Source organism: Phaethon lepturus, unplaced genomic scaffold (genome assembly GCF_000687285.1).
Source record: "Phaethon lepturus isolate BGI_N335 unplaced genomic scaffold, ASM68728v1 scaffold10815, whole genome shotgun sequence".
Lineage (NCBI taxonomy): Eukaryota > Metazoa > Chordata > Aves > Phaethontiformes > Phaethontidae > Phaethon > Phaethon lepturus.
In genome coordinates, this window is record NW_010541205.1 from 65,483 (window position 1) to 84,021 (window position 18,539).

The window sequence follows — 18,539 nt, forward strand, 5'->3', positions numbered from 1 at the left end:
CATCAGATCTATTCTTACACCAGATACCTGTCACATGCCTGCAGCCTTCAACAAATTGGCTTCTAGACCTGAAGCATATCTATTTAATGGGTCTCTTTATGTAGGTATCTTGTTTTAGAAACAGAATTGCCAAATCACTTGTTAACAAACCTGCTGTAATGTACAGAGCTCCTGGCTAAATTTCCTTGAGAATCCGAATCATCTTCACCCTCTTCCAGACTTGTTGCCTTTTTCAATTTGCTTCCTTTTTTCTGTGCCACACGGAAATAAAACCACAATATCATAACCGTCTGATCAACATTTGAGCAGCTGGATACAATTCTGCTTTATCATGCCAGTGAGTATTTCTTACAGAAAATGCGAAATGACAGCTTTTGTAATACTCAGTACTGAAGAACGATATGCATGCACAGGGGGAAGACTCAGCCCAAGGTGAGATTCTTTTCAGAAAGGAATCACAAATCCTCATATAAAAGGTGCAAATTAATTTTTATGTTTTTCATATTAGATCTTGGATACTTGATACCTTGACATAAATTGAAACTATCTGTTATGCACAATTATAACCAGTTATCCAGCCTACCTATTCAGTGAACAGTCTGATAGAAGGCTCTGCCAGACAATGCAATTATGATATCCCTCTCCACCACTGTGTGCAAAGAAAAAAACCTATCCAAGAATACAAAATTTAGTGTAGCCCTAAGCTACCAAGTGGCTCACCTTGCGTTTAGAAAAACTGCCCATCAACGACCGGCTGTGCCTTTTATGGGTACTGAAGTCTTCCCCAGATTCCATATCATCTTCGAGTTTATTCTGAAGCAACCAAATAGAAAGAATAATGTAGCAGACCAAATAGTGCTGCAGACAGCATATCCGAGCATCATCAGAAATAGTTTGGGAAGCAATCCTCCCTAAAGTGTCAACAGACAAGACCAATGCAGACTTTTCTCTTTTTTTTTTTTCAAACATAAGCTGAGTACAAGGTCTTGTATCCCAGCAATAACTGCCATCATTTTGTCCATGGGAACTCGCAGAGCAAACAGAAATCACACAAATAGCTAACTCCAATTTTATTTTCATCCAGGCACAGTTTGAATGCCCCCATACCACATACAGTCATTGACACCAGACTGGTTTGTAGCTTAATATTTGAAAAGCATAGTTTAACAGGATTTGTTTCTGCCAATTACACAGTTTTACTAGGATACTCCATGGTAAGAAAGAAACAAAATTCTCATAATCCTTAAAAATGTATATACATCACTGGTGCCACTGGATTTTAACATGACCTTCCAGTTTCATTGTTTCCTAGATCAACAAAACACAGACTATTCTGGTTAACACCTACGTAAATGGATTCTTGAAGTCTTGGCCTTGTAGTGGATCTTACAAGAGTAATTGCCTGATACATTATGTAAATCATTAGTCTTACAAGTACGTACAAAACTCATGCCATAGAAAGTTTTGGGGAGCTCATTTTTTGTTCTCATCTAGTTTTAATCCCTAGTTGGTACACCTGCTTATTATTGGCAGATCTCCAATGTTTTTCATTTGCATGGAACAATCTTCCTAAGCTTTTCGAGGCTTATTACAAATTCTAAAATGACATTGCCTCAAGTTCATGAAGCGTAGTCTGTGGGCTGTGTACATTTTTATAAATAAGCATTAGTATAAAATTAAAATACAAATGTAAATGCATAGAACATAGAGAACCGAGGAGAAAGTGCCCAACTTTCATATGCACACTTTATAGCGGGAAATAAAATCCTTTCTGTTGAGAAGTCATTTCATGTGTATATTTCATGCTCCAATTGCTGTGTGAGCAAGAAAAAAAAGCTTTGTATATCTGACAGTGATGTTCACCTGGCATCATCATTAACTGAATGAATTCAGCTACGAATCTGAAATCAGTAACACAGAATTATTCAGTAAGCTAATAAAATAAAACAAATGGAAATGTTAAACACCTCTTTCTCCAAGAAAGTCATTGGACTTTGGAGAAAGAGGTGTTTAGCATGTCAGTTTATATTTTGAAGGACTGCCATATTTCATTATTCATCTGCAATAACAGACTATCCCTCTGCATCAAGTGTGAATCACGGAAACTGCTAAAATTAAAATCTCATTGTCAGCAAATTAAAAAGAAGCTTCTATTAAATGGACGTAAATGTGAAAAATATTCTTACTTATAATACAGCTTTTACACAAGCAGCATGAGGTTTTAATAAGATGTCATGACAAAATATTACGGAAAACATTACAGAAGAAAGGAATGTATTTTCTTCTTTACTGAAATAGCCAAATATGTGGTGGCCGGGGCCAAGAATGGAAAGGTCATCCAAGAATGGAAAACATAACTTCAAAATCCCACTTCCACCTAAGTCTGATCGAGGACATGAACCTGGATCTCCCACATCCCAGGTGAACGTTTTGGCTATCTGGTTACTCTTGAGTTGTATTTTCCTAGTTAACCTAGACAGGAGACAGGGACCTAATGGCAAATAGACTCCGCAAAATTCATTGTGTGACTCACACGATCTTGTTTTAAGGGAAGTGCTGAGCATTCTTTAGTTTCATTAGTACTTTGATAGCTGCGGACACCTCAGGTAAACTGAGCCATCTTTACTGGGGAGTCTCAAAACAGATTTAAAAGCTCAACTTAAGACATCCACCTTTGAAAGAACAAGCATTATTATGATGAAATAATAGTACTATGTGGCTACAGGGACAAACAAAACAACAATTGAGTCTTGGGGTAAGTAAAGTACAATAAAGCATGTTCACCTTCTTACTATCTGATTTTAGACCAGCCTTTCCTGACGATGGCAGGGTGGTAACTGTAAAATTGTTTGGATCTTCACAGTCACGGATTTTGGATTCTTTTATCAGTGAGTCAAGTTTTTTCTTTGCTATATTCTCCACTCTTTTCCTATTAGTAGATGCCTACAAACAAAAAAGAATCATTAAACCAGGGAGTGATGAAAAAAGTCTTAGTAATTCCAGCCAGGATTAAGGCAAACTAAAATGTTATGTGCGAGAAAAAAAGAGAAAAGGAAAAAAAAAAAAAAGAGGTTCTTCGTTTGCATCATGTGAAGGAGTTACCTGCAGCTCAGCATTAGGCTTAATGTAAGCTATGGAAGCATACGAGGCCCTGAAGTAGATGTTAGATCTAAAGTGTAAACAGGCCGTCTGAAGTCATGAGAGAGTAAAACTAATTAAAACAGTTCTAATTAAACCAAGGCTGATCATTAGCAGAGCTATTCAGATGCAATGTCTGTTACAAACTAAGGATGTGCTAACAACGAAATAGTTATTACTGAGAAGACTCCCCATGCTGAACTGGATTAACATGCTATGTTCAAGATCATACATATTTAGTACATATTTAGTAAAATTCTGACCTATTCCATTGTGCCATCCAATAAGCCATTCTTCACGGAAATTTAATAGTAATGGATATGTGTGGAAACTCTGAGTATAGGGTATTTCTCTCACACATTGGGGTTGATGGACAGCGTTCATATGCCATGTCAATTTTCACTCTGCAGCTACAATGGATGCAAGATTCTACTGGATGGAATGGGAGAAGCTTCAGAATCTTGATTTCAGCAATTCAAGGGCAAAATGTAAAAGAACTCCTGCTCTCTCCTTCTGCATACACCATAGCCCATGTGAGGAAGTGGGGGAAACAAAAATAGAAATCCAGAGTTGTCTTTTTCACCCATGAGGCATAAACTCACAATCCCAGGTCTTTTAAGAGGTGACAGATTGTGTTTTCCCTGTAGGCCTTAAGAATTCCCAGTTAAATTTGTCATGAAACAAACTATGATTTTCTACGCTCTTCAAAATTTGGCTTGGAAAGCGAACCAGATGTAACAAATCTCAGATATAAAGCATCAGTAAACTTCACAGCAAAGTGAACTGTTAGTAACAATGACAATGAGGTCAGCAAAGTAATGCCTACCGAGGTTTTAGTGAGAATAATACACCCAGCCAAGAACATGTTGCTACCTAAGTTTATTATGAAAGATTACACTTTTCTTCCTGGCAGTCATTTCTCCGCCCCTTTAATGGAAGAAAAATAAACACTATTTGACATCTCGTTATAAATAGCAGATGTGTGGGCTAAGTTGAAAGGAATCATGGCAAAAGTACTTTCTAGCAATGAGAGATCTGATAGCATTTCTGCTTGTTCAAGTATCTGTATTACGAACATCTCGAAACAAACTAAGTCTAGAAATTATCTGGAAAACTTGCAACATCAGGTTCTTAAGTACCAGGGCACCCCTGATTTCAGCAGGGTTATCAAATCACGTGCCTTGTTTCCTCTGGATATTGGAATATCTGGATATCTGGATATTGGAAACAGTCTGTGATGCCTGGGATACAGACAAGAGAACTAGAAAACACAGGAAAACAAGCTGAGTGAACTTTGTTGATCACAGTGAAGTTTCAAAGTCACGAAATGTCCTATTCTCATTTTATTCAGTTTGCATATTTCTGGTTTCCCTGCACAGTCAACTACACAGCTAAGTGGCCTAAGTGGGTTGTAAAAGCTTTTAGTTTGGCTTTCAGCTCATTTTCTCCCTGTTCAAAATGGTCACGCCTTGGTACCAGGGCTGATCTCACACAAAAAAGCCTGCTGGACTGAACTGTATCACCACTGGCTGTACAATACCTTCCACTTCGAAAAGGTGCATCGTGTAACAAGAAAGTGTCAAAAACACGAAGCATTAAAACATCACAGATTTCAGCTTTAAAACATTGAAAAATTATATGCTAAAACATAGTAATTTAAAAAAACAAATTAGTTTTCCCCTGTGGTAGACTTATTCATAGAGAAGTTTCTCTTTTACTTTTAGATGAAAAGGATCAAATCCATAATACAAAATGAGGAAATAGCCCGAGGGAGAGAGGACTGAAAATGCAATCTCTCTCCAAGGCAATCTAGTTTATGTTATTAAATGGTTTTGCTGTGTATTTTATATTGTTTCTGTAAGATGCAATGTCACTTGCCAGAAGATTAAAGTATCAAAAAAAAATTAACTTTTAAAAAGGATGAAGAAATAAGGGCTTTTCAGATTGAAGCAAGCAGAGATTAAAATATTCTCCCTTTTTAACAGCTCCTTACAGCAAAAATCAACTAAGCCCAGCATTCAGCAAACCAAAGGTATGGTCTGTAACAACGACCACAATTTGATGTAAGTAGAATTTTTTTTTTTTTTTTGCACTTGAGGGGAAGAACACTATGATGCAATAAAGAATCATTAGATATTACTATTTAAAATATTAAAAGACAAAAAAATTCCAAACTTGAACTATAACCACTAGAACTGGTGCTGCCTAGTCTGCTCTTTTGTCAAATCTGTCCCCATGAAGCTTTAGAACTTAGAAAGGCTTGTGATGAATCCCAAAGATTAGACCACATCCACATTCCAGAGAACTCATACAAGGTTCCTTCCCTCTGGGATGGGAAAACTTAACAGACATTTACATTCAAATGTTCACTTAACTTACATCTCCATTCATTAGTTTACAGTCATCATCAATCTCATCAGCACTGTCCTCATCAGAAACTTCACCTTCCTCTGCATCATCACTGATGTTGGCTGGAAGTTTCTTCCCCTAGAAGATAAAATGATTGCACAGGCAGGCTAGCATGCAGGTCTTGCTATCACACATTTAACGAAATGAAAAAAAAAAAAAAGGTTTTTTTCAAAGCATGCAACCAGGTTCTTGTTGATTGAGAAGATATTTGCCAAGTACCAGGTTCTTAAAGACTGCTTTTTATAAACTCATTTAAGTTAGGGTGTAAGTGATAACCAGGCAGAAATCATAATCATCACAAAGAGGGATGGAACAAACAAAGCAGGTTTTTACCTTAACTAGTATCTTTCCTTTAAGACTTGCTGGTGAAGGGAGCTTGGTAGAATCATCGCTGTGCACATCAGACAGATCCAGTTTGTCCCCCAGAATTTCTATAAGATACTGAGCCATCTTCTTCTGCTGAATGACACTGCAGTGGTTCTCAATTGACAAGATAACAGGGTACCTGACAGAGACATAAGCAAGTATCATGAACTGCAAATTTGGCTTTTATAGCATTAAGAGGAAAAGGGTTATTACTGTCTGAGCCATTCCTGTAACAGGCATCACCACCAATGAAATCCACAGTGAGATACATCAGTGTGGGCCCAGGACTGACACCCCACTACTCGCTCCAAACTGAATGGTCCATTTTTGACAGCCACAGGACTAAACTTCTGCAATCTGATTTGATGCTTTTTTCCCCAGAGCACACACTTTTCACCTTCCTACACTACCTAGTCCTGACCTTCACTTTCTATCATAGAGATTCTAGCAAGCCATTCATAAGGAAAACCTAAAAAGCCAATGCCTTCAAATCTCCTTTCCAAGATATGCTTCAGCCCTTTTGTGCTCTCACAGGTAGAAGTAAATAAAGCTTCCAAGAACTGAAAAGATCCCTAAAGGGTCTTTGTCTTTACCTTCCCACTTCCGACAACCAAGTGGTAAACCTGTTGTGTCAGTTCTTCCATGAAATCTTTTCTAGCTAGCAACAGAGCAGCGTCATACAAACAATCCTGCAGGTAAAGCCTCTTTCTACGAAGACAGTAAGTGTTATTTCTAGATTTAGTTTTACTGTTGTCATTTATTGTTGATTCTCCAGGCTGAGGCCAAGAAATAACAATGCCTTGTTTGAAAGGCAGCAAGATAAGACTTGTGAAACATGGATTCAAGTGTGGTTGGTGCCATATAAAAGCACGCTGAAGATGGATTTCTGTTTCGAGATGATACATTTTTAGGGTAAGCACAAAAGCCAATATACAGTGCAGTTTTGTAGAGCTGAGTTATGAAGGATTAATTAAAAACTAATTATGAATAAAAAGATGTCTATTCTGACATCCGTCCCTCATTAGCTTCTCATCAGGAAAAACGAGGCTTTCAGCCAGGTAAAGCCTGCAGGACAAATCTTTCCCAGTTGATGACTATAGCTGAATTCCGAGCTTTGCCTGAAGCTAGCTCCTTAGCTGCATTTGCCGCCTACCATGAGCTACGCCTCCAGCCTATCCTGGGAAAGAAAGCACCTGCAAGCCTAAAATATGTTTTGCTCAGTACCAAACTCTAACTTCAATACCTATCAGGAAAAAACCCCACCACAAATAATAAGTTGTAACATGGTCGCAGTTAACCTTTCTGTAAAGCTTTTAAGAACTGTAACAATTCCAGAAGCATTGCCATATATTCTGCTGGCCAGTTTTCCTTTGCTTTATTTACCATGTCTTCAGGCAAACTCCAAAAATTTCAGGCTCCCAATAAATTTTCCTGGGCCGAAATGTCATTGCAAGTTTACCTCTATTAATGAAGGCAGATGAACTTCTTTGGAGAAGCTACTGGAAAACTTTTACAGAGATAAATTAATTTACCTTAAAAAAAATAGATCGGTTTGACACACACATTTTTACTCTCAGGAGGACAGTACTGCCAAGGTATATGAAACATCCCATTGTATAATTCTCCGATTTCCTGATTAATGTACAGGTAGGGAAAATAACCTATTCCTCTTGAACAGCCTGCTTTCTCCACCATTGGGCCATCATCTCTTTGTTTTCCTTTGCTGCCTGACTTGCTTCCTATCACTGGAGCAACCAAGTGTAACCCTGGCATCACTGGAGTACGCATCCAGAGATACGTGGTTAAACTGTCATCCGTTCACTAAAAACATTCACTGTCAAAACATGTTGATCCTCTTGTCTTCTGCAAATGGGATAAAGACAGCCCCACAACTATGTCCAGGATGCTCCTACTCAGCCAGTTTTCCCTTGTTCGTTCTTTCTGAAGGCTTTCTCCCCACAGAAACCAACTCGGAATTCTGGCTGGTATGTGCAGAAACAGGTTAGACTTCCAGTGACTGCCTTTACAAGGATGCCTGGGAATACTCCAGTTTATAGCCCTGAGACTCAAAAGTTGGCAGACTGTATACATACTCATTCTTGGTAAAGGCATATTTGTTGATAGTTTCAATCACATCTTTGAAGAGAATTTTGGAAGTCAAAGTGTATCCATGGTGGACAATTGGTTCACCGTCCGGCCCATCCCAGCAGTCAACTGTAGAATAGAAACAATGATACCCATCAGACAAGTAACATCTGGGGCCACCACCTGTGGAGGACTATGAGGCCCTGCAATTCCCTTCAGCAGCCCAGCCAGTCAGGTACCCAACAAAGCAGGGTATAGGTTCATTCCCACCCTTCATCTCCATCTCCTGCCTCACTGTGCTGAGCGTCCTTTCTCTGAAGAAACTTCCTGGCCTTGACATTCTACTGTGTACCGATGACTGTTCCCGTTGTTTGAGAAAGCCCCAAGCAAAAAAAGATCTCCTTTAACAAATGCTAAGGAGTGTTATGACAGGAAGAGAGATGACATAGCATAGCATTACTTTCATTATACTACAGCTAAACCTGAAAAGGAAAGCAGAGAATCTTAGCCAAGCTTCTCACACCACAAGTAAAGGCCAAGATTAGGCACCACTAGCCCCCCTCTGGATTTTGCCAAACCTTACATGTGTTTACAATCATATTTGCATGAAACACTTTACTCCTCTGAAGTACCCATTGGCATGTCCACAGTCTGACCTGAGCAAACCATAATATTGGCCTTCTGAAAAATTTTTCTTTCATGGTCAAGATATTAAAGATGATTACAAAATAGGTACTGCCTCAGAGGGGCACTACAAACGTCAGAAGGGATTTCCCATAAAGGCTTCCTAGTCACTGCAGAAACTGTCAACATTTCACATAGCAGAATGCTACTTCCCTTATCAGAAATATTAGCTTTCCACTTACACGTAGCAGGAACTCTGCCGTATTTGCCAGTTTGGTTGCCATACAGTTGGCTAGAAAGTATATACACCAATGCATTCTACTGAATGTTAGTATCCTCTCTACAAAAACACTTTTACATTTTTTTTCCTCAGTACCAGTGACACCACTCTTTGAATGTCTGCCATATTTCCATGCTCAAGAAACTTATCCATTATATGGCGACATTATTTTGTTGTTCTTTATGAAGGGAGGACACTGTTTTACCGGCTTTTTCCTCTACCCAGTTACCACATCTTCTGCAGAAGTCATGAGCCTTCCTTTACAGAGAAGAAACAAAACTGCAGAGCCTACTGATGATTCCTTTTTGATCTTTACCTTCTACGCAACGACAGCCAGATTGTAGCACCCACGCATACATGTCCACCCTAGACTGGGACATCAGTTGATCTCCCATGAGGTAGGTATTATGTGAAGAGGTAATGAAATAGTGACTCAAAGGATAACTCATGTCCTGATTCACTTGGTAGTGTTCTGGGTTGAATATGTCCCCTGATGGACTCCGCATGTAATTGGTGAAACCTGTAAACAAACAATACTATAAATAATACAGTTGTGTCCTTTTTATTGCTGTAGCTTTCCTAAAACCAGCCTAAAAATGCACCCCTACATTCACCAACACATTCATGAATGTGTGAGTAAGATAAAAAAAATAAACAACAGCATTACATTCCAACTGTCACAATGACCAACTGCAGTTATTGCTTTCAAGAAATTTCTAGTTGCTTTGTACATTTCCCTGCTCTGCCTTTCCTGAAAATATATGTCTATTTAACCCAACCTGACATTTTAGGCTTATAACTTTTGTCAAAAGACTCTGCTGGGACCTTAAGTCACATAGTGTTTAAAAGCCTCCAGAGACCTGTGGCCATATCCTGGCATTGCTCCTCAGTGAAATGAGTTGAAAGATATAGGGTATTGTACTGCCTAGAGATAGTTTCCAGAGGCCCATCACAGTTTGAAACAAGGGAGGTTATCTTCCCTCCTCTATTTCTCCTGAAAATACCAGAAGAACGTCAACACACATTGGCTTATACAAGCAACAGTCTCTAATTTTAACATGACACCGCATACACGAATATGCACGTGGATGGGAGAGATCTGCAGTATTGCTTTACTGTCACTTTATGAGACTGAAGTTCACTGTAATACTCCAGACTTGACACCATAACATCGATTATCTGTAACACTTTCAGTGATGCTACCAAAAGAATTTATGTTCCAAAGTAGTGGGATGCTTGCAAATCATGCAGGCTACATCGCCTGGACAACTTCTGTGTTGCAATCATCTCTCTTGTTCAGAAGCAAAGTTTTAGCAAGTTATGTTTCTTATCTTTGTATGAAATTGCTGCTCTCAGATCACCAGTATACTGTTGTGCACGTATACACAGACACTTTCACAAGACAGACTAACATTAAAAAACTGTAACGTTCATTTTAAGTCTCACCAGAATTCTTTTTATTCACCACTAAATGAAAGATTAAGATTTCCGTTCACATCCTGGCTTAACAGCTGCTGACAGTGATGATGCCTTTATTCAAAAGGTCTCTGCTTCAAGACTTCTAATTATCCTGACAGTTCACTCATTATTCCATATATAAAACAGTGCGCATATAAAAATCCTGCCAAACTTCTGAAGGTCTTAATGCACTTTCTCTAACCGTGACAGACTGATGCTTTGTTTCACTAAAGCTACACAAGGCAAAATAACTCCAGACCTCTAAATCAATCTCAGAATACCTGTTTACAGAACAGAGAGAAATTGGGCTTGAACAGAATTTAAGATAAAATGTCACCTTTATGATGGTTCTTATAGGCTTTACATTTTGTGTTGATGAAAGTTTTATTAAAGGAAAAGAGCTGATAAATACAAATAGCAGCCAAAATTTTTTGAACAATACACTAGGGAACGGTGCTAGGCAACCTCAGTCTAGCCTAATATTTGAGTCTCTTGAGGCACATATCATGATCAACTAGCAAACCAGTGATACAGCTAGAGTAAAAACAAAAGGCTAAGCAAGACAGAGCAGACACCATGAAAACTTGATAGGGCACAATGTATGTCAGCAAACATACAGCTAATGACTCTTGGCAAATTAATGATTTCTTCTTACTACAAGCCGATCAGCTGCTACAAGATTGATTCCACAACCAATGTTAGGGCAGCCTCTGAAACAACACTATTGTTTGCTTTAACCCTTGTTAAAATATAATATCAAAATTGTGATAATGAGTTCACACTACCTAGATCTATCAGCCCTGGGATGAAGAAATGTGAATGAATCCAGATACTGTCAGCAGCGTGTACCATAGACCTCCATTATTTACACACTTGGGAAAAGCATACTGACACAGTGTTTTATTTTGATCCACAGAGGAAGGTAAGAGTTTTTTTGCAAGACTATTTGAATTAGCTAATTGCCACAGGCCAGTCCAAGGTGCTTCACGAAACAAGCCATCACAGCTGAGGACTCAAGGCCATACAGACACATGAATGAATATGAATGGGCAAAGAACATTGTACCATTATTTTACTACTACTGAAGTGCCTCTAACTGTGGGCAGGATGCTCTTGTCTGGGCTGTACCAATTTGAGGAATAAACATACAGCTTCAGTTTCCATAGCTGTTGTATTTCAGCCTCCCTAGGCAACACCCGATTTGTTTTCCGGAAGGTGAGAGGGATGTAAAGTCTCAACTGCATAGAAAGGCAAGAAAAGAATAACTTCTCTGTGCGTGCACGTGCACGCCCACACACATGTGCATAAATGTATATGCATGCAGAGATGTATCTATGTTTTTTAAGCAGTTTGTTCTACTTTGTCAGTACCCAATCCAGCAGAGTGCCCCTTGTCAGCTCCTCAGACACATCTGTTCGGATGTTATCATCAATGCACTCCAGAAATCTCCCGCATTAGTTAAGCTCTAGATTAGATCTGTTCACTTCTGTTGCACTTCCAGCAAGGTACTGGAGTGGTTAAAGTCTCCCATAAGGAGCAGAGCCTGCTAATGTGAAGTTTTTCCCAGTTGTCTCAAAACGACCTCATCAGGATATCTGTAGCAGACACCCAGCAGAACGTCACCCATGTTGGGCTGCTCTCTAAACCTAAGCCATAAACCATCAACTATTTTATCATCCATTCTTAGGCAAAGCAATTTTATAGATCAGGCTAGTTTTTTAAAAGTTTTTCTTTCGAGTATGAAAAACTACAATTGTTTGAAAAGCCTAGTCTGACTTTTCAAGCTATGAGGAAGGCAAGATAACAAACCTGATTATTCACTATTTATGTGACTGCCATTGACAGTAAAGCACCAGAAAATAAAAACATGAACGTGTCAACTGCTACACTCACTTGGCATTAATATAAGCTCTAAAATAAATTGAAAATTTAGTCTGAAAGTAGAAAAGACTTCAATCTATCCTAAGAAACCATCATTTCTTGAAAAAAAACCCCCACCTTACACAATATACCAGAAACTATCCACTCCTTCATGCCATAAACAAACCTGAACTTGTATTTTGCCACTTTTCACTGTGACAACACACCCACAGAAATGGACAAGACTGCTTTTCAAAAGGTCCTAGAGGTTTTGCACAGAATTCCTGAGGAATGTACTCTGTCCTTGGAGTCAATAAGATCTGGCAGAAGATTTACTATTTAGAGGAAAGGATTTAGAATCACTCCTCAAAATAACAGCTACCATCATGATGGTCCAGCATCATTACATTCAGAGTGAAGGCTTTAGCACCAGAAGTCATGAAAGCATGCTTCTAGACAAATTTCATTTTATCATCCCACTTCACATGTTCACTCTGGATCACATCACTCCTCTTACTACAACATAAAGGATATCCAAAAATACCTGCAGGAATGATGCAACTAACTTCTACTGTATTTTCCAAAAGCACAAATAAAGACACATCCAACTCCAGCTGACCTTCAAAGACTGCTGCTTCATCATGATATGTACCTTTAAAAATCTTCCAGAGAGTACTAATTTCCCTTTAGGTTCCTCAGCAAATAATAGATATTAAAGAAAAAAAACACTGAAAAGCATAGGCTATACTATCAACATGACAAATAAATATTATGCAAACGAATGCAACATTCTCACAAGCATTTAAACAGTAGCCTCTCTCCTACAAAAGCTACACCAGCCAGCTTACCATCAATCCCCAGAGCTCCCTCCTTCTTGTTCTCCAGGCATGGCTCAAACTTGCTGACGATTTCCAGGCAGTGTTCTTTAGTCACGTTCATCATCTGTAAAAGTAGCAACAAGGAAGTGTTATCTTCACAGCTTCTCCCAGCTCTTTTTTCTGTGTACAGAGACTCACAGCTGCTCCTAGCTCTTTTCTCAGTGTACAGTTTAACAACTGGCCAGGTCATCCATAGTGATACAAGGCATTTCCAGTTACCCAGTGAGATTCTCACTCCTGTCAATCAGTGTCAGGTCAGATAAGAGCTAGACTGCTTTATGAAAAGTTTCTGTCCTATTGACAGCTGCCTGATCACAGCCAATAAAGACAAGAGTTCTGCTTTGTAGGTCAGATCTGGTTAGAGTGTTATTAGGCACACGGAGCATCCAAACAGAACAAGCTTTGTCACAAACCAAAGGAATTTCTTCTCTTGTGGGATTAAAGGATTAGTTTGCATTATCAAAGGGTTTTTACTTTAAAATAAAAGAAGAAAATGGCTCATCTTTATGGAGCAAACAGAAAAAACAGTTACTAGCAGGGTAACAGAGAATAAGGACATAATGGTCTCAAGCTCCCTGAGGAAACTTGTTAACTTTAAGGTTGCTTTGATTCTCAGCTAAAAAAGGAAAGAGTACAAAGGGAAATGTATGTTTGTAAATGTTAGCATTTATAAAAAAGGGACATTTATGGTAAGCTGTAGCTTTTCTTACCTTGCAATGTTTTAGTAATTCAATTTTAACACTATTTTTTAATATTCCTGCTACTTACTGTTGATTTTTCCTCTAATTATTGTCCCTGCTATTATTTAATATTCCTGTCCTGAGTGGTCCAGCAAATCCTTTCCATCAGGTGCTATACACGACACATGAAAATAACAGCCCTTGCCACCAGAGGAGACTGACAATAAAGCGACCAAGTTGATGACTGTTTTGGCAACATGGAATCTTTGCTTAGGGGGAAATGAAACCACCAGCTTATCTGCTACCAGATCAATGTCTTTACTGTGGGTAATTGAAAAGCTAATAAGTAAATGTAAAAGAAGAGGAAGAAAAAACCCCTAACCCTTTATTTGCCCATACATTACAGGTTTTCTGGGTTCAAAAGAAAAAGCTCTGCAATGACAGAAGGTTTTTCTGGCACAGTTCAAACGCACAGAATGAACACTTGTTTTCCCTGTACATATCGTATGAGAAAGGGTAGCTCCAGGCAAGGGAGAGATGCCCCACGGGCATGAGTTGTCCATGTCAGTGAGCTGATTTGTGTCCTGTGGCTAGCGTTCATCTTCCTCTCGCCATCTGGAGGATCAATTGACCAATGAAATGGAAACATAGCCCACTTATCTAAACAGGTAGCTGCCAGAGAGGTGGCTTTTTTATTCATTCATTTCTTAGACAACATTTGAAACTGATGGAGATTTATGACTTACAGGCATGCAGCTTCAAAAGAGGTCATGAGAGGAAAAAGGCAGACAAGTCAATGCATTTGTTCCTGCGTTGACTGTATCTTGCTGTCCAATTATTTTTCCTCATTTCAGAATCTTCCACAAGTCTCTACATGAAAGATCACAGGATCATTCAGGGACCTCAGGAAGTCATCCAGCCTAAAATTCTGCTCCAAGCAGGGTCAAATACAAGGTCACATCAGTTAGCTTAGGGCGTGACCTAGTCTGGCCCTCAAAACCTCCAAGGATGGAAGCTACACAACCTCTCCAGGCAACCTCTTCGAATGGATGAATATCTTCATGGCACAGTTATTAGATGCCTTGCCATTTTCTGCTCTGCCGAATTACCATGTACTAGAAAGACCCAAACTTGTTCTGACCAAGGGGTATTTGGGATAGGAGTAAAAGCGTTAGGCTTCCAGGTAGCTTGGTTACAAAGATTCCTAATGCCATAAAGGTTCAAGTCAGTGATGGAGGAAGCAGATCAGCATCATACACACAGAGGTAAGAAGCTTTTATCTTTTATCATTAGAAAATAAGAGTATATCAACACTACTTTCCTTTTTTTCACAAAAACGTATATGAACTGTCAGAAAATGGACTTACGTGACTTCAGTGCGCACAAGGGACTGATGGAGAGAAGTTGTAATGTGACTGAAGTAGGCTAGCCCCCTGGTCACCACAGTAACACAAGGGGATAGCATTTACTGCAATACAGCACACAGTTTGCTGCTATTTTGCTGAACGTGCATAAACAACTACAAGCACGATGTATAGGAGGTGCACTTCAGTACCTGAACAGCAAAGCTTATAAAGCTATAAATTAACATCTCTGAAGATCTGTAAAATATCTCAGATTCATGAGCAAGATTAAATATCGTGCTTACTATCTACTGGCTGCTGCCACACCTCCGCCCCATATTGTTATACAGGGCATAGGCACATTACCTGGTTTGTCAGACAATACTTTGCCTGTTTCAGATCAGCAAAATGGGAAAATAGTCTTTAAGATCCACCCCAGTAATGGAGTTAAAGCACTAAGAGATAACTTAGTATATACTACTGTATATCCTCAGAAAACTTTCCCAAACATGAATAATCCTCTCAACAGTTCTTCAAAAACAACCTTCCACTTTACAAACTGCGACAGCGTGACAAAGTAATTCAGTGTCTCATCATGGACAATGCACTAAGTCAAAAGCAGAGCCAGAAACAGCTTCTTTACACCAGGATACCGAACACTGGGAAAAGACAGATATTGATGGAATTGTCCTAAAAGAATACATGAAAAAGAAAGAAATCGTAGAGATTATATTTAAGGGCACAACAAAAGAGCCTACAGGAAAAAAAGAGGCAGTGAAAGCAAGAAGATTCAATAAATAGTCTTTTCCTGGCTTGGGCCTACCTTCTGTTCAATCTCCAGAAAGCGTCTCAGGTCATCTGTATCTAGGTAGTCCTTGTGGTTGCTGTAGGTGAGCATTAGCAAGTACAAATCACGTCGTGTTGACATCGTCTTATAGAAGGCGCAGAACTCATCAAAGCCCAGCATGCCCTGGTTGTCATCTGTATCAGCCTCCTGCATTACACAGCAATAAGGCAATGAGAAACCCAATTGCCCAGCAATAGCCTGAACAAACTTTGAATAAACAAACTCCTGCATGAAAAACAAGCAACACTGAAATTAAATGCAGGTTGACGCTGCCTGACACGGCTACTCACTGCATGGCCTGCTAGAACAGATTGATTTATCAGGCTGATGCTTGTCATATGAATGCTTTGGACAGCTTTCCCCTTTGAATCTCTTAAATGTGTGCATCAGTGCATGAGCCAAGAAATAATTTTTAGGGTCTTTATTATTCCACAGGGAACCCTGCTTGAACAATTTCTTCCATCTGTGGCAAAGAAGTAAGACAGCATATCCTGCAACACAGAACAGAACGTGCATGTGTCTGGCAGAATCACCCATTCATATTTTCTTGAGAAGATCACTAGAACTGAAGTCACCTTGAAATTAATTTTATATTCAGCATTTGGGAGGATTAAATTAAATCCAGGTCCATGAACTAGTAAGATCTGCAAGAATACTGATTTTGCAAGTAAAGAAAAAATCATCAGCAGAAGACACTATATTCCCTGCTATATCTATCCCCTACAATGCGTGTTTCTTGGTTCTTTACTTTTTGGGGTCAGGAAGCCCAGCCTGTATCAGGAATACTACTTACTGTTTGCACACAGTGGAGAGAGAATTTCTTCAAAGAAATCTTGTGAGAGTCTGATCACAATGGGATCCACCCAATGATATAACTATTTGGAGGAGAGATTATGGAACTACTGTGTTTCCTAAAAGCCTGTTCCTAGAAGCATGAAAAAACGAATGAGAAATTCTGCCAGGGGAAAGTATGAAAAAGGAAAGCTGCAATGTTTCCTAATCAGGATAGACAACACTTGCACAGTTTATGAAAAAAGCTTCTCCGGCACTCCCTACTTTGTTCTCAGTAAAGAAGTTGTCAGCATATGGTTTTGCTCACCTTCACTGCAGACATGTTTAAGCACATTTCTGGCCACAAGATTAAAAAATAAAAAAATCAGGCAACTTTTTACCAAATCTTGAACTTTTTCACTGAATTTTCCTCACGTGCTGCCATACATGCGCTCTTGTATGGGTTAGGAAGATGCTGACAATAAGCTCTCACAACGACGGACAGCAGCACTGGGCAGCCTTCACAAAGCACTTCTGTCCTGCCAAGCTGACACACAGCTACGTGCCCAGGAACCGCGTACTGCCCTAACCCTGCAATGATGCACCCAGAGGCTTTTAAAAACCTAACACAAACAGCCTCCTCTTTCCCTGTTCACAAAGGACACCCTGCACTTGGGCCCTACTCTTTCAGCTTGATAGACCTCACTATTTTGTCTCTTTTTCCAGTCTCACACTTCAGCAGTTTCAGAGCCTGCATCAGCTACAACACTGAAGCTGACAGTACTACGGAGGAAGGGACTGGAAGAATGAGGAGACATGAAGTCATAGATGAAGCTCCTTTAGAAATGAGCCTCAGGTGAAAATATGAATGCATTTGTAAGCAAGAAGGAGCTAACAAAAAATGTTTTTTCCCATTGTAACTATGGCAATTTTTAAACAACTCACTAGTTTTTTAAGTAGAAAAACTAATATTCAAGGTCACTTTCTTCAAGATCTACATGTAATTTACCTTATTATATCTTAAAATACTTGGTGTAGCTATTTCATTAATTGAGAGATGTGATTTTTAATTTCAAGGCTGCTTAATATTCTGATTCTAAGTTATCAAATAGCAATTGTATTTTCAGTTGAGACCAGCTCAGTTTCAACTATGCATTGCATGTGGAAAAAGCAAACCTATTCTTCTTTGTTAATAGCATTTCTAAAGCACCCAATGTGTGTAGTAATTGTCATTGATTACAAACAGTATAACCAGAACACAGCATACAACAAATGCAATTTTTTTCCCAGGAAAGTTTTACCCAGTCTTTCTTATTTGCCTTGCATCAAACCTAGTGGTTCATCCTGGAAAGAGAGTCACTTTAATCTACTCATTTTAATGAGTTTTTAAAATCAGTTCTTCACTGAGCGACATTTGTGAGTCTAGTATTTGCTGGTATGAAAGAAAAAAACTAAAGAGAAAAAAAAAAGTAATGGGTAAAACCCCCTGGCTTTCTCTGGCTGTATGTGCATGATTCTCAAAGGCTTTTGAGCCTGGAATGTGTCCCAGAGCGGAATTATTGGAAATCCAGCACTCACCAGGCTAGCATGACTTTGTAGGAAACATGAAGCAGTGCTCAGACAGCTGCCATTCCAACTGTGAGATTTTCAGGCACCTAAATGTACATTACGTTTCTTAAGGTACAGGCATACTCTGTCCAGACATTGGATCAGAAAAATTAACATAGCTGTAAAGTCCTCACCTCCAACACTCTCACAAGGTACAGCCTGCACCCTAGAGGTAACAATTTTGTGTAGGGA

At 39.1% G+C, this 18,539-nt stretch overlaps 1 protein-coding gene across 1 annotated transcript in view; it reads right to left on the reverse strand.

Moving 5' to 3' along the window:
• PLCH2 (phospholipase C, eta 2) overlaps nt 1–18,539 on the reverse strand; it is a 51,294-nt gene that overhangs the window by 20,709 nt on the left and 12,046 nt on the right. The window contains exons 5-13 of the mRNA XM_010287662.1: nt 15,945–16,115; nt 13,069–13,162; nt 9,219–9,422; nt 8,007–8,127; nt 5,881–6,052; nt 5,518–5,625; nt 2,785–2,943; nt 721–813; nt 151–251 (exon numbers count right to left, since the gene is read on the reverse strand). Coding sequence (XP_010285964.1) covers nt 151–251; nt 721–813; nt 2,785–2,943; nt 5,518–5,625; nt 5,881–6,052; nt 8,007–8,127; nt 9,219–9,422; nt 13,069–13,162; nt 15,945–16,115 — 1,223 coding nt within the window. The remainder of the gene's footprint in view (nt 1–150; nt 252–720; nt 814–2,784; nt 2,944–5,517; nt 5,626–5,880; nt 6,053–8,006; nt 8,128–9,218; nt 9,423–13,068; nt 13,163–15,944; nt 16,116–18,539) is intronic.